The sequence below is a fragment of the Scyliorhinus canicula genome, chromosome 21 (genome assembly GCF_902713615.1).
Source record: "Scyliorhinus canicula chromosome 21, sScyCan1.1, whole genome shotgun sequence".
In the NCBI taxonomy this organism is placed as follows: Eukaryota; Metazoa; Chordata; class Chondrichthyes; order Carcharhiniformes; family Scyliorhinidae; genus Scyliorhinus; species Scyliorhinus canicula.
Genome location: NC_052166.1, coordinates 45,695,728 through 45,712,228, shown reverse-complemented (window position 1 = coordinate 45,712,228; position 16,501 = coordinate 45,695,728). Strand labels below are relative to the sequence as shown.

Here is a 16,501-nt window from a genome sequence, read left to right as displayed (position 1 = left end):
TTTAATGCATAAATCGGACAGCAACTTCCAGTGACCGCACATGTCCAGTTAAATATGGAAATCAGGACGTTGGTGTTTGAGATACCTTGCTCCTCCAAACGCTGTGTGAAAGTGGAGAGTGAGTGTGGAGACTCACCGTTAAAATATATGGAGCAGCGGAAAGCTGCTCTACTTATCTGAAATATGCACACTAAACTCACTAGAAAAAAGTAAGGGTCTGTTCATTCTGTGGATAAGTGTGGGAGGACTTTAACAATGTGGGAGGACTTAATTGCAGCCGAACTGAAAATTAACTTTAACAAGCATGGAGCCTCATTCTTTCAGGTTTAATTAGTCTTGGTGATCTGGATTGGTTTCTAAATTTACTTTTTCTTTTCGTGTCTCCTCTCCTTCTCTCAATCTATTTCTTTCTCTTGCTATCTCATTTTCTGTACTCGATGGTGATGTAATGGGCATGATCTACCAGCTGCATTCGGCCGGAATCGGAGTGGGATGCCGCCTGTAAATGCCAGGAGAGGCCTACTTCGGGCTTCCCGGCAGCCATTGCTTCAACACATGCTTCCTGCAGGTTACTATTACACATTGAAGTTTGCACAACAGGGGACAAACTCCTCAGGAGAAATATGAAAATGTCAGATAATTGATCACAATACATTTTTGCATTAAATTTAACTCATGTCAGCCATTTTTCTGCACATAAAACAGGACGGAACACATTGTCAGCAATACTCCCCTCTTTGTTGGAGTCTTTCAACTGCTTCTTTAGGAAGTCCTATTTGATCAGTTGATTTGTTGCTCATATCACTCATATAAACTTCAATGCCATTTGTAAAACTGCTGAGTACCTTTTGTCTAATTTCAAGTTCTGCAAAATACAGTAGAATTATAAATACAATGATTTGACTCAACCAAAACGTTTTTGCTGAAATTGCTGAACTATATTCCGAATTTTGATGCAGCATTTCACAACCAATTGCAGGTGCCATACCTTGTTCTGACAAAAGGGTGGCATGGTGGCACAGTGGTTAGCACTGCTGCCTCACAGCGCCAGGGACCAGAGCTCCATTCTGGCCTTGGTTGAGTGTCAGTTTGCACGTTCTCCCCATGTCTGCGCAGGTTTCCTCCCACAGTCTAAATCCGTACGTGTTAGGTGGATTGGCCATGCTAAAATTTCCTTAGTGCCCAAAGACTGACAGGTTAGGTGGATTGGCCATGTTAAAATGCCCCTTAGTGTCCAAAGATGTGCAGTTAGGTGGTGATGCGGGGATAAGGCGGGGAGGGTTGGTACAGACTCGATGGGCTGAATTACCTCCTTCTGTACTGAAGAGATTCCATGAAAAGCAATTGCTGTCAGGCTTGTAAATGTTATAGACAATGGGGGTAATTTGGATTCTATAAATTGGAAATAGGTTTAAAAACCCACATTACACCATGTCATGTCAATCAATGGAAGAGAAAAATCAAGCGGGATATATACTGGACACTCAATACTGAAATAGTTATAATTACCCTGATGTACTCAGCAAAGTAGAAATCCATCTTTACTGTCGCTGATTTTTCAATCTTTAATTGGCTTCCTTTTATCTTTTTTCCTTTTTATGAATATTTATTTGAATCAAGGTGAGAGATATGAATGTTTGGGAACACTTTTTTTCAGGCAGCCTGAGAGAGGTTCAAGCACTGTTAAATGCAAAATAAACCTCACATCACTGGACCTCAGCCCTACAAGTGCAAAATTGACTCAATTCATGCACATTTCTGAGAAGCATTAGGAATCACAGCACCGGATGCCTTATCCCCCAGAAGGCAGATGGGACGGCCATCGAATACTCCAGCATCAACCACATGGGGGTCAACATTTAGTAACAAGTCAACTGGGCCAGTTACATAAACAAAGGAATCCATCTGGAAGGAGGTGAGACCACCAACACAGGGTCCACTCTATAGACATGTCAGAGCTCCAGCCCCTCAAGGGGCTCAATCTCTCATCTCAGATCACTTCAGCCTCGTGGAGCAAGGCGTCTTTCTCAGTGGATTGGGATGCACAAATGGTCAATGGCCGATAAGGTACTTGTGACTGGTGGGCAAATCACTAACTCAAGTTCCTGACCCACAAATGGTCCCATTGTTCCGCCAGGTTCTCAGGCAAGAAGATTTTGTCCTATATTTAAACAATGCTAACAGATTTATCTTATTTCTCTCCATGGTCTTGACACCTTTCCAAAAGTAGATGCTCAAAACTGTGGCCTAAACAATGATTTGTATGGATTTACCATTATAGTTTTGGCTTTTACAAAACTTTTTTTTATTTGTTCATGGGATGTGGGCATCGCTGACTGGGTCCGCATTTATTGCCCAACCCTGAGGGCATTTAATAGTCAGCCACATTGCTGTGGACCTGGGGTCACATGCAGGCCAGACCAGCTAAGGACAACAGATCTCCTTCCCTGAAGGTCATTACTGAACCAATAGGGGACTCTGAATTCCATATTTTGAAAAAACTGAATTTATTTATTTTTAAATTCTAATTTCACCATTTGCCGTTGCGGTATTCGAACCCGGGTCCCCAGAGCATGACTCTGAGTCTCTGGATTACTAGTTGAGTGACAGTACCACTACACTACTGCCTCCCCTCAACTTAGGACACCGTGTTTATTTTTGCAAGTTTATAATCTTCACAACCCTGTTTTAAAGCATCCAGCTCAATTAGCTTCATAAAGATAACCAAAGGGCTTGTAAAATAACAGCTGCATATTTCCCAGTTGTTGAAGGGATTTAATTTTATGGGTCATTGTGTCTTTTTTCATCGAATAGCTGAAGAATGAGCAATGTTTAAACATTTGCTCTACGTGATCCTTGACATTATACTTACGGATATTTTTGCTTCTAATGACTATATTTTCTTGATCAGAAGTAAGCAGCTTGTTCAGATTTTGCACCATTCTGTCAACAATATAAACTACTGCCATTGGACCCTGGACAATCTAAGATCAAAGATGATTAAACATCAATAAATTGTAAGGATTTTATAAAACGTGCAATATTCAAGAACTTTTCTTTTGAATACAATTCCCTCTTTTGTAACTTATTTTTCCACTGCTATCAGGTTTCCCATCAATTCCCGGGTAAGGAGGCAAGAGATAAGTTTCTTTTCAAACTGTACCAACGCACCCCTCAAACCACATGAGAGTCACGAACGAATGGCAGCACAGTTTATGGTATGCCTCCCTGTTGGCAGCTTTAGCCACAACAAAGAGAATTATAGGTCAAAATTCTATTAATCTGCAGGGTAATGCAGAATCAGACAGACTGAAGTAATGAAGAGCTTTGACAAAGAGTCACCCAGACTCGAAACATTAGCTCCCTTCTCTCTCCACAGATGCTGTCAGGCCTGCTGAGATTGTCCAGTATTTTATGTTTTTGTTTAAGTCATATAGTAGGCTAGCTTTTTGATTGTAAAATACTGTGGTGTGTGCAATTCTATGACAAAATTAGGGGCTGTTTAGCACAGGGCTAAATCGCTGGCTTTGAAAGCAGACCAAGGCAGGCCAGCAGCACGGTTCAATTCCCGTAACAGCCTCCCCGGACAGGCGCCGGAATGTGGCGAATAGGGGCTTTTCACAGTACCTTCATTTGAAGCCTACTCGTGACAATAAGCGATTTTCATTTCATTTCATTTCATTTTCATGTCACTCATAGATGAGAAAATATACATGTTTTTACCTTTCTGCCTTTTTACCCAAGTGTAGATTGAGTAATTAGTACAATTGAAACAAATTAATTGGTATTCTTTAATAATTTCAATAACTGTCATCTCGTATGATTAACTCAGGTAGATATACTAGATGCACATTGCTCATTTGAAATAATAATTAAGTTTGAGTTTCTACATAACCTTTCTGCTCCAAGTAACTTTTACAGATTTTTTATTTATATTTGTTCAGAGCTAAAATAGACAACATTCATTAATATATTTTATGTACCTGTTAGCTAACACACCAAATTTAATTTCCCTGGATAATTTGTCACTCAGGTATCAGTTTTAATTTTTAAAAATGCGCTACCCAACACAATTGGAAACTGAGGAACTCTTTATGGGCAAGGCTGGTTCCAGAGATTGGGGCGCCATCTTTAAATGGCATTTTGATCAGAAATGAATATAAACTCTCAACAACCCCCACCCCCATCGCACACAATCACAGGCTCTCTCTGCGCCCCCCTGCAACATTCCCCAGTCTCCCTCTCCCCCCACAATCATTGCCTTTGTCTTTCCCTGCTCCACCCCACAATCATCTGGCTCCTCCCCCCCACCCACACAATCTTGGCTTTGCCTGTCCCCCCTCCCACTCTCTACAATTATCGGGTTCTGTTGCTCCCCCTGCCACTCCCCCATTATCAGGCTCTCTCCTTCACTCCACCCACCCATTTCACCCCCCCCCCCCCACCCCACCTCCTCATCATCACCCCAACTCATGCCTGTGAGATCCCTTCTCAATGGCTTTGGCACTTTCCCCCACCACCACAACACGTAACGGACCACCCCTCCAATGTGGCTCCCCGGAGGGTCCATACCTGGCTCTGCCCCCTGGTACAGATTGGCACAGGAAAAGAGCCCTGGGGGCAATGCTTACATTTGCACTCCCGGAGCGATCCCCTAAACTGATTCTCATTTAAAAAAAAGCTGTTTTGAACATCGCTGACGTGAGATCGGAATATTCAGTGAGGGCAAGGGAGGGAATCATGTGGTTGGGGGGGGGGGAGGGGGGGGGGGAGGGGGGGGGGGGTAATGGTATTCAAATTGATTAAAATCCACCCTTTGCAAAGTCATTGGCGAGGGGAAAAAAAAATCGGGAAATAGGATCTCTCCGGATTTTCTACCCGCAAATCGTCCCCAGTGAAACCAAAGGTGATAAGTTGAATTTTATATCCCCCAATATTTCAGATTTTATTCCATATGCGCAATTAGCATTTTGATTAGTACATGATCATCGTCAGTGCTGCACAATAAACTAAAAGAGACATCAGGCTCCTGTGGCGAGCGTACGGACGAATAAGACAACATTTGACTATTTTAGGCTACATCGGGGGATGAGGCAGGGATGCCCCCTCTCCCCACTGTTGTTCGCATTAGCTATAGAGCCTCTGGCAATTGCACTAAGAGCCTCAAGGGGCTGGAAGGGGCTGGTCCAGGGGGGAGTGGAACACAGAGTGTCGCTTGAAGGAGACAACCTGCTCCTGTATGTGTCGGACCCTGTAGAGGGGATGGAAGAAATCATGAAGATTCTGGGGGAATTAGGCCGGTTTTCGGGGTACAAACTAAATATGCGGAAAAATATGGGACTAGTAGACCAAATGAAGGATGATTTCTGAAGGTGGGACGCACTCCCGTTGTCAATAGCTGGGAAGGTCCAGACGGTGAAGATGACGGTCCTGCCGAGATTCCTGTTTGTGTTCCAGTGTCATCTTCATTCTGCGGTCCTTTTTTAAACGGGTTAACATAGTTATCACTGGCTTTGTATGGGCGGGCAAGACCCTGCGAGTAAAAAAGGGGATGCTTGAGCGTGGCCAGGAGGAGGGCGGGCTGGCGCTGCCAAACTTCAGTAACTATTATTGGGCGGCGAATATAGCCATGATTAGGAAGTGGGTGGTGGGGGGAGGGTCGTTATGGAAGCATATGGAGGCAGCTTCATGTAAGGGCACCAGCTTGGGGGCGTTGATAATGGCGCCTCTGCCGTTCCCACCGGCATGGTACTCCACCAGCCCCGTGGTGGTGACGGCCCTGAGAGTCTGGGGGCAATGGAGGAGACATGTGGGAGCGGAGGGAGCATCGGTCTGGTCTCCAATTTGTAATAATCACTGGTTTTCCCTGGGAAGGATGGGTGAGGGGTTTTGGAGATGGTAAAGGGCAGGAATTGAGAGAATGTGGGTTATGTTTATTGAGGGGAGATTTCCTAGCTTGAGGGAGCTGGAGGAGAAATTTGGATTGGCGAGGGGAAATGAATTCAGGTACCTGCAGATGCGGGACTTCCTACGTAAGCAGGTTTCAACCTTCCTGCTCCTACCACCAAGGGGGATACAGGATAGGGTAGTTTCTGGAGTGTGGGTGGGAGAAGGGAAGGTCGTTGACATCTACAAGGAACTCATGGGGTCAGAAGACACACAGACTGAGGAACTGAAGCTCAAGTGGGAAGAGGAGTTAGGAGGTTAGGAGGAGAGATAGAGGATGGTCTCTGGGCGGATGCGTTGAGTAGAGTCAACACGTCCACAACATGCGCCAGGCTCAGCCTGATACAGTTTAAGGTCGTTCACTTGGTTCACATGACAGTGGAGTGGCCCTGATGAGCAGGTTCTTTGGGGTAGAAGATAGGGGGGGGCAGCGAACCATGTCCACATGTTTTGGACATGCCCAGAGCTCAGGGGATACCAGATGTCATGTATGGTGTTAAAAACAAGGGTGGCACCATGTCTGGAGGTGGCAATTTTCGGGGTGTCGGAAGACCCGGGGATCCAGGAGAAGAAAGAGGCAGACGTTCTGGCCTTTGCTTCCCTGGTAGCCCGGAGACGGATACTATTAGCTTGGAGGGACTCAAAGCACCCAAAGTCAGAGACCTGGCTAACTGACATGGCTAGCTTTCTCTGTTTGGAGAAAATCAAATTCACCTTGAGATGGTCACTGTTAGGGTTCACCCGGAGGTGGCAACCGTTCATCTACTTCTTTGTGAAAAATTAATCGTCAGCAGAAGGGGGAGGTTAGTTTAGCTTAGAGTAGGGGGTTAATAATAGTGGGGCCTGTAAGGGAGAAAGGAGGCTTTTGCACTATGTTTATAGACTCATGTACATTGTTTATTTTGTTGTTGTAAAATGAGGGGCGAGATTCTCCGACCCCCCCGCCGGGTCGGAGAATCACCGGGGAGTGGCGTGAATCCCACCCCGCCGCCGGCTGCCAAATTCTCCGGCGTGGTTATCGTTGGGGGAGGGGATCGCGTCGCTCCGGTCGGGGGCCATTGGCAGCGGCACGTCCGGGCCCCGATGGGCCGAGCCCCCACCCATTTTCGGCCAGTCCCGCCAGCGTGAAATAGACAAGGTTCATACCAGCGGGACCTGGCTTTGAGGGCGGTTAGCAGGGTCCTCGCGGGGGGGGGGGGGGGGGGGGGGGGGGCGGGGGCATCCTGCCCCAGGGTGGGCCCCCGTTGTGGCCTGGCCTCATTAGAGGTCCTACCCGCCCCAATTTAAAATGATAACTAGGTCAAGCTGGTGGGCGGGGTCCTGGAGGGAATCCTGACCCATGCAATTTCACGTCCCCTCTCCCCCGCCCTGCAACAAAATCCGCCGGGTTAGGGGAGCATATAGTGCAGGCCCAGATGATTTTGATGACATTTCAAAACTCACTGACAGTGAATGAAATGCCCAGGGGTCATAGAATATCAATGACTGCTTTCTGGACAAGACATCTGTGTGACCCAGCGGTTGCCCGTGTCATGTGAGAGCACCTTTAAGAAATTGATGTTTAAGCAATGTACCTTTAAGGAATGGAGCAGCTCATATTACTGAAGTGATGTCAGAGGTGGGGAGCTGAGCTGTGCTCACTGCTGCTTTTTGGGAGTTTTAGTTTCAGTTTTGAGAAAAAGAGCTTGGGTGTGTCTGTGTTTGCAGTGAGCTGGATCTGCTGTGATCTCTGCCATGAAAGACTATCTCTGAATTATTTGGGTGATTTAAACTCATAATAGTAATGTCTTTAACCTGATGTGTTTCTGTTGTTAAAGGTGTTAAGTCTTTTGGAGGTATGAAGGAACATTTTGAGGGATTATTTAGTGTTATATTATTTTCGGTGTTATCTTTAAAGGGGTGTTAAGGGATCCAATGTTTATTTGAAAAGGTTAAGTTGAATTCATGGAATAAACATTGTTTTGTGTTTAAAAACCCATGTGTACATAATTGTAATCCCACACCTGGAGACCACACCTTGTGCTTCAAAAGCAACAATACATTAAAGGGAGAGGTTGGTTGAACTCCATGATACATTTTGGGGTTCTGAAAACACCACTCCCATAACAATTGGGGGCTCGAGGGGGATAAAAGTCTATCTATTGGATTGGCTTTTGTGAACTTAAAGACAGTGAATGATAGTTGCTTTTCCGGTGCAGTATTTTAGTTTAAGTGGGGAGAGTTTTTTGAACAATGGCTCTTTCAGAGGCTCAGACGTTTTTGGGGGTGGAGAATGACACACGCAGTACCTTACGGACAGAGACGAAAAGCAGATTGTTCGATTTGGCAAAAACATTGCAGTTACCATTACCTGACAAAATGTGAAAAGATGAGGTAATTATGACGGTGGTTAAGCATTTAAAGTTACCTGAGATAGAGTCTGACTCATTGGAAATGGCAAAAATTCAGTTGCAAATTAAACAAATGGAACATGAGAAAGAATTAAAGCGGCTTGAATACGAGAGAGAGGGAAAAGAAAAGGAGAGAGAAGAAAGGAGAAAATAAAGAATAGCCCTAGCAGAACAAAAAGAAAAAGAAAGGGAGATACAGATCAGGGGAAAAGATAAAGAGAGGGAGTTTGAACTTCAGAAAATGGCCATGAAACAAGAAAGTCAATTAAAATTGGCAGACATAAAGGGAAACGTACAGTTGGATGATAGTGATGAGAATAGTGAGAAAGAGCGTCATAGTCGAAGGCTTGGTGGGAATCTATTTAAATATGTCCAAGCATTGCCAAAGTTTGACGAGAAGGAAGTGGAAGCCTTTTTCATTTCATTTGAGAAGGTAGCTAAACAAATGAAATGGCCACAGGACATGTGGGTGTTACTGATTCAAACAAAGCTGGTCGGTAGAGCTTGTGAAGTGTTTGCATCACCACAGGAGGAGGTATCTGGAACGTATTGGGAGGTGAAGAAATCCATCTTAAGCGCATATGAACTAGTGCCTGAAGCTTACAAAGGTTTAGAAATTTAAGGGAATAATTTGGTCAAACATACATGGAGTTTGAAAGGCTCAAACAGAGTAATTTTGATAGGTGGATAAGGGCTTTGAAAATAGACCAAACGTATGAAGCTCTCAGAGAAATTATACTTTTGGAGGAGTTTAAAAATTCAATTCCTGATGTAGTGAGAACTCATGTGGAAGAACAGAGGGTTAAAACTGCGAGATTAGCAGCAGAAATGGCAGATGATTATGAAGTAGTTCATAAATCAAAGACTGGTTTCCGACATCAGTTTCAGCCAGTGAGGGATAGAAACTGGGGACATGAGAAATACTCAAGTGGTAAAGGTGATCTGATGGGAGACAACAAAGAGAGCGTACCTCAGATTAAAAAAGAAATCCTGGAGTGTGGAAATGAGATGAAAAGTTTCAACTGTTTTCACTGTAATAAACTAGGCCATGTAAAGTCACAGTGTTGGTGGTTGAAGAAAAGCACTGGGAAGGCTGATGTGGTAAAACAGGATAAGACAGTGGGATTTGTTGGAGTGGTAAAGGAAAGCCCAAGGGAAGTGAAGGAGGTGCAAACGATTGTACAGCCTGTTCAAGAAGTAATTGTTAAGAAGGTGCCAGATGTCTTTAAAGAATTTACTTGTGTGGGTAAAGTGTACTCATGTGTATCAAGAGGAGCAGGTAAATAAGTCACAATTTTAAGAGATACAGGGGCTAGTCAATCTTTAATGGTAAGAGATGAGGAATTATGTACTTTGGGAAGAATGTTGCCAGAAAAGGTGGTGATATGTGGAATTCAGGGTGAGAGGAGTAGAGTTCCATTATATAAGGTAAGGTTGGAAAGTCCAGTGAAGAGTGGTGAAGTGGCAGTAGGAGTAATAGACAAACCATCTTGTCCAGGAATACAGTTTATCTTGGGTAATGATATAGCTGGATCGCAGGTGGGAGTGATGCCGATTGTGGTTGATAAGCCAGTGGAAAATCAGACAACTGAGGTGTTGAAGGACGAATATCCTGGGATTTTTCCGGATTGTGTAGTAACCTGGTCGCAAAGTCACAGGTTAAGACAAGAAGAGAAATCAAAGAGTGAAGATGAAGTTGAAGTGCAATTATCAGAAACGATTTTTGATCAGATGGTTGAAAAAGAACAAGAACAGGTGGAGGATGAGGCGGATATTTTTAGTTCAGGAAAATTGGCAGAGTTACAACAGAAAGATGTAAAAATAAAACAGATATATCAGAAAGCATATACGGAAGAGGAATCTGAGAGTATACCAGAGTGTTATTACCGTAAAAGTGATGTCTTGATGAGAAAATGGAGACCTGTACATATGCAGGCAGATGAAAAGTGGGCAGAATTTCATCAAGTAGTATTGCCGGTAGGGTATAGAAAGGAGGTGTTGCGAGTTGCACATCAGATACCAATGGGAGGTCATTTGGGAATCAGGAAAACCCAAGCAAAAATCCAGAAACACATTTATTGGCCTGGACTACATAAAGATGTAGTTAAATTTTGTCAATCATGTCACACATGTCAAGTGATAGGGAAACCTCAAGCAGTGATAAAACCAGCACCCTTAATACCCATTCCAGCATTTGAGGAACCTTTTACGAGGGTCCTAAATGATTGTATCGGACCGCTTCCTAAAACAAAAAGTGGGAATCAATATCTTTTGACTATAATGGATGTGTCTACTAGGTTTCCAGAACAATTCCAGTACGTAATATTACAGCTTAAAGGATTGTGGAGGAGTTACTTAAATTCTTTACTAGATATGGACTACCCACAGAAATTCAATCGGATCAAGGATCAAATTTTACTTAAAAGTTATTCAAAGAAGTTATGGATAGCTTAGGAATAAAACAATTTAAATCAACTGCGTGTCAGCCAGAATCGCAGGGAGCGTTAGAAAGGTGGCATCAGACATTAAAGACAATGTTGAGGGCGTATTGTCAAGATTACCCAGAGGATTGGGATAAAGGAATTCCATTCGTATTGTTTGCAATTAGGGATGCAATGAGTCTACCAAATTTAGTCCTTTTGAACTAATTTGTGGTCATGAGGTAAGAGGACCACTTAAATTGATTAAGGAAAAATTAGTGGGTGAGAAAACGGAAATTACACTATTGGATTATGTGTCAAATTTTAGGGAACGAGTAAATAGAGCAGGTGAATTGGCGAGACAACATTTGAAAGTTGCACAAAATGTGATGAAACGGGTAGCGGACAAGAAATCCAAAGTTCGTAGTTTTGTCAGTGGGGATAAAGTTTTAGTATTGTTACCAGCGGTAGGTGAGCCTTTAAAAGCTAGGTTTTGTGGACCGTATCAGATTGAAAGGCAGTTAAGTGAGGTGAATTATGTGGTAAAAACACCAAATCGAAGGAAGACTCACCGAGTGTGTCATGTGAATATGCTTAAAAGGTACTTTGAAAGGGGAGAGGAAAAGGAAGTTTTAATGATTCAAACTCAAAGTGACGAACCAAATCCAGATGACTGTGAATTTGACATACCTCAAATTAAATTGGAAAATGAGGATGTTCTAAAACATTGGGATGAATTGATAAGTTACCTTCCAGAGGAAAAGCAAACTGACCTGAAAGAGTTATTGGTATCACATGGGCAAGTTTGTAGAGATAAATTGGGAAGTACTAAAATGGCTATACATGATGTAGATGTGGGAAATGCTGTTCCTATCAAACAACATCCATATTGACTTAATCCTTTAAAATTGGCACACGTTAAGAGAGGGATTGAGAGTATGCTTAAAAATGGCATAATTGAAGTGGGTTGCAGCCAATGGAGCTCACCCGTAGTGATGGTACCTAAACCAACGGTTGTGTGTGGACTATCGAAAGGTGAATGCAGTTACAAGAACGGACTCTTATCCTGGCCCCCGTTTGAAGGATTGCATTGAGGAAGTGGGACAATCTGCTTTTATTTCCAACTTCCAGACATGGAAAGAACATTTAAAACATCGTCTGGAGTTCTGCAATCGACTTTAGGAGGCGGGCTGGGTGATGAACCTAGCCGAAAGTGAATTTGGAGAAGCCCGAATCACTTTCCTTGCAGAGTTTCCGATACCCTCAAGACGAAGGGAAATAATGCGATTTCTTAGCATGAGTGGATTTGATCGAACCTTTGTGCAAAGATTTTGTGGCATGATTACTCCACTGATGGACTTGCTAAAGGAACACCAAAAATGTCAATGGGCAGCGGACTTTCAACAGGCATGTGACTGCCTGAAAGCTGTGATAACCGATGCTCCTGTATTGGAGAATTGCAAGGGACTCTGTGATCAGATTGAACTGAAGTTTCTAACTTTAAAGAGAATTGCTGAGGCGTAGAGGAATGGATGGATCATGCATTGACTTTCTTGTTCAAAGAGACTGCCATCGAGAAGGATTTCGGTTGGAGGAAGAAGAACAGGAAAGATTGACTTTATTATTATGCCTGTTTGCGTGTGTTTTTTTTTGTGAAACAGAAAGTATATTTACTGTGTTCATTTCTTAGTGGATGGTGCAAAAGTGAAAAATGAAACCATCTTGAAGTTGATAGGTTTTTTTTCTTGGGGGGAGGTGTCATGTGAGAGTACCTTTAAGATATGGATGTTTAAGCAATGTACCTTTAAGAAATGGAGCAGCTCATATTACTGAAGTGATGTGGGGGGGGGGGGGGGGTGAGCTGAGCTCACTTCTGCTTTTTGGGAGTTTTAGTTTCAGTTTTGAGAAAAAGGCCTTGGGTGTGTCTGTATTTGCAGTGAGCTGGATCTGCGGTGATCTTTGCCATGAAAGACTATCTCTGAATTATTTGGGTGATTTAAACTCATGATAGTAATGTCTTTAACCTGATGTGTTTCTGTTGTTAAAGGTGTTAAGTCTTTTGGAGGTTTGAAGGAACATTTTGAGGGATTATTTAGTGTTGTATTATTTTCACACTCATACTCGGAATGCTCCCCTCTATGAACATATCCCCCATCCTCTCAATCCCTGTTTTCCGCCTTTGAGGAGGTGACAAGTAGGTTAGACCAGGGAAACCCAGTGGATGTGGTCTATCTGGATTTCCAAAAGGCCTTTGATAAGGTGCCACACAGGAGGCTGCTGAGTAAGGTGAGGGCCCATGGTGTTCGAGGTGAGCTATTGGCATGGGTTGAGGATTGGCTGTCTGACAGAAGGCAGAGAGTTGGGATAAAAGGTTCTTTTTCGGGATGGCAGCCGGTGACCAGCGGTGTCCCACAGGGTTCAGTGTTGGGGCCGCAGCTGTTCACCATATATATTAATGATCTGGATGAAGGGACTGGGGGCATTCTAGCGAAGTTTGCCGATGATACGAAGTTAGGTGGTCAGGCAGGTAGTGCTGAGGAAGTGGGGAGGCTGCAGAAGGATCTAGACATTTTGGGAGAGTGGTGCAGGAAATGGCTGATGCCATTCAACGTGAGAAAATGTGAGGTTTTGCACTTTGGAAAAAAGAATCCAAGCATAGACTACTTTCTAAACGGTGAGAAAATTCATCATGCCAAAGTACAAAGGGATCTGGGAGTGCTAGTCGAGAATTCCCTAAAGGTAAACATGCAGGTTGAATCCGTGATTAAGAAAGCGAATGCAATGTTGTCATTTATCTCAAGAGGGTTGGAATATAAAAGCAGCGATGTGCTACTGAGCCTTTATAAGGCTCTGGTTAGGCCCCATTTGGAGTACTGTGTCCAGTTTTGGGCCCCACATCTCAGGAAGGACATACTGGCACTGGAGCGTGTCCAGCGGAGATTCACACGGATGATCCCTGGAATGGCGGGTCTAACATATGAGGAACGGCTGAGGATCCTGGGATTGTATTCATTGGAGTTTAGAAGGTTAAGGGGAGATCTAATAGAAACTTACAAGATAATACATGGCTTAGAAAGGGTGGACGCAAAGAAACTGTTTCCGTTAGGCAAGGAGACGAGGACCCGTGGGCACAGCCTTAGAATTAGAGGGGGTAAATTCAGAACAGAAATGTGGAGACATTTCTTCAGCCAGAGAGTGGTGGGCCTGTGGAATTCATTGCCGCGGAGTGCAGTGGAGGCCGGGACGCTAAATGGCTTCAAGGCAGAGATAGATAAATTCTTGATGTCGCGAGGAATTAAGGGCTACGGGGAGAATGCTGGTAGGTGGAGTTGAAATGCCCATCAGCCATGATTGAATGGCGGAGTGGACTCGATGGGCCAAATGGCCTTACTTCCACTCCTATGTCTTATGGTCTTATGGTCTTATGGACTTTTAGATCAGTAACAAGACAACTCTAAACCCATAGTCACTCAGTAATATTCTGATTATGAAAAGCCAGGTTCTACGACGAAATGATCTTTTCCAATCCTTACTTCAAACAATTGCATTAAATTAAGAAATCTAACCGATTACCTCATTAATTTCAGTCCACTTTTCCGCATTATGCTGATCAAGAACTTCACCAGCTAAGTCTATGTAGCTCCGGCTTATAGTCTCCAGAGCCTCTCTGGTGTCATTTATTTGTGGTTCCAGGCTGGCAACATCTTGCAGCAAACGTATAACACTTAGCATGTCAGCTGGCTGCAAAGTGGCATTTTCAATGCTCAGAACATGTTGCACTGTCTTCAGTATCGTCTCAGCTTCAGAAATATTGGGTACAAGTTTTGCACTATTCAACAACATGTACTCAGTAACCTGTGAAAGCAGAGTTTATGTCAATTGCATTCACATGGGTACACCATCTTATCCACTTATCCTGTTAATTGAGCTATTGATAATGACAAAGTAATACTTTCCTGCATAACAGATTAAATTAATGTTTATTGTTATATCTAATGCTTATAACAATAACTGTTTGAAATGAAATGAAATGAAAATCACTTATTGGCACAAGTAGGCATCAAATGAAGTTACTGTGAAAGGCATGGTTGCTAGCTTGTGGTGTGTGTTATCACACCCTAGGCTAGCGTGCAGTCAATTCCAGCAGCACTCGACTTGGCATCACAATACAACTGAAATTAACTTTTAATTTTAAAAATACCTAAAGTCTTTAGTCTTTGGCTGCCCAATAACTACAGTCACCAGATTTGTAAATTTAAACACAATTAACTTTTATTAATAACAATAACTATAATTAAATAGGCAACAAATAGAACTGGTTAACTACTACCTAATTTCTAACCACCCCCCCCCCTTAACTGGCCCCACCCTCTATACACTCACAAGACAGACAAACAAACAGGGATGTAAAAATAACAGTAGAAGTAAAAGGATAAAAGTCTCTGTTTCTGATGGGCGTCTTCCAGTTAGATTTTTCTAAAATGTAGGGCGCGATTCTACGCTCCCGCGCGGCATCGGGAAGGCCGTCGTGAACTCGGCCAAGTTTCACGACGGCATCGGAGGCCGCTCCTCGCACCCTATTCACCCCCACCCAGGGGGCTAGGAGCGGCGTTGTGAGAAACACGGCCGCCGGGCCTTGACGCTTGCGTCAAAGCGGCGCGCCGAGAATGACGCGACGGTGGCGCCTAAGTGACGTCAGCCGCACATACGCAGGTTGGCCGGCTCCAACCCGCACATGCGCGTTGCCATCTTCCCCTCCGCTGCCCTGCAAGATGTGGCGGCTTGATCTTGCGGGGTGGCAGAGGGGAAAGAGTGCGTCTCTTGGAGACGCCGGCCCAACGATCAGTGGGCACCGATCACGGGCCAGTCCCCTCCCGAGCACGGCCGTGGTGCTTGATCCCCTCTCCGCCCCCCACAGACCTCAAACTTACCTTTCGCACTATGTTCACGCCGGCAGCGACCAGGTGTGGTTGCTGCCAACGTGAACAAGTCGGGAACGTCAGGCCTCTTGGCCCATTCGGGCCGGAGAATCGCCGGTCGCCGTGAAAAACAGCGAGTGGCAATTCCGCGACACACCATTTTGGGGGGGGGGGGTGGGAGAATCGCGGGGTTGCCAGGGCGGCGTGTCGTGATTTGCCCGGCCCTTCCGCGATTCTCCCACGCGGCGTGGGGAGCAGAGATTCGCGCCCGTAGACTTTGCTTTCAGTCTGCAATGATTTTCACTGTAGATCCATCAGAGTCTCAAGACTTCTCTGCAGACTCAGGGAGGGAGAGAGAGAGAGAGAAACACACAATCTCTCATCTCGGGGTCTAGGATCTTTCTCCTTGGTTATCTGAAAACGCCCCACCTTGCAGGATCCAATCACTGTCTGTTGCCGGGCAGAACACAGTCCTTGGCCAATTCTTTGGCCACCAGCCAACCAATCAAACCAAATCTTCCCCATCTCGTGGGTGCCATAAAGTCTGGGTATTCTGTGTAACAACGAAAATTTCATAACACAGTTTACTATTTTGCAACTTTTGAATTCCTCACTTCTCCTGCTCAATCTAAAGGTACATCTTCATTACAGATCTGTTATAACCTGCCTGCTTTCCACTGACTGGGAACTAATGGCAATCCACAATCCTTAGGGAGTATGAGCTTCCCCAGTGAGGGGGGCGGAGAAATCATTAGCAGATTCCCTGCATAAATAAAGCTGGCCAGTATGGAACCAGCTAGAGAGGAGTGAGCAGCAAGGGAGTTAC

At 44.3% G+C, this 16,501-nt stretch overlaps 1 protein-coding gene across 1 annotated transcript in view; it reads right to left on the bottom strand.

Annotated features, from left to right (window-relative positions):
* adgrd2 (adhesion G protein-coupled receptor D2) overlaps window positions 1-16,501 on the bottom strand; it is a 221,947-nt gene that overhangs the window by 176,686 nt on the left and 28,760 nt on the right. The window contains exons 6-8 of the mRNA XM_038781796.1: window positions 14,330-14,611; window positions 2,873-2,984; window positions 730-865 (exon numbers count right to left, since the gene is read on the bottom strand). Coding sequence (XP_038637724.1) covers window positions 730-865; window positions 2,873-2,984; window positions 14,330-14,611 — 530 coding nt within the window. The remainder of the gene's footprint in view (window positions 1-729; window positions 866-2,872; window positions 2,985-14,329; window positions 14,612-16,501) is intronic.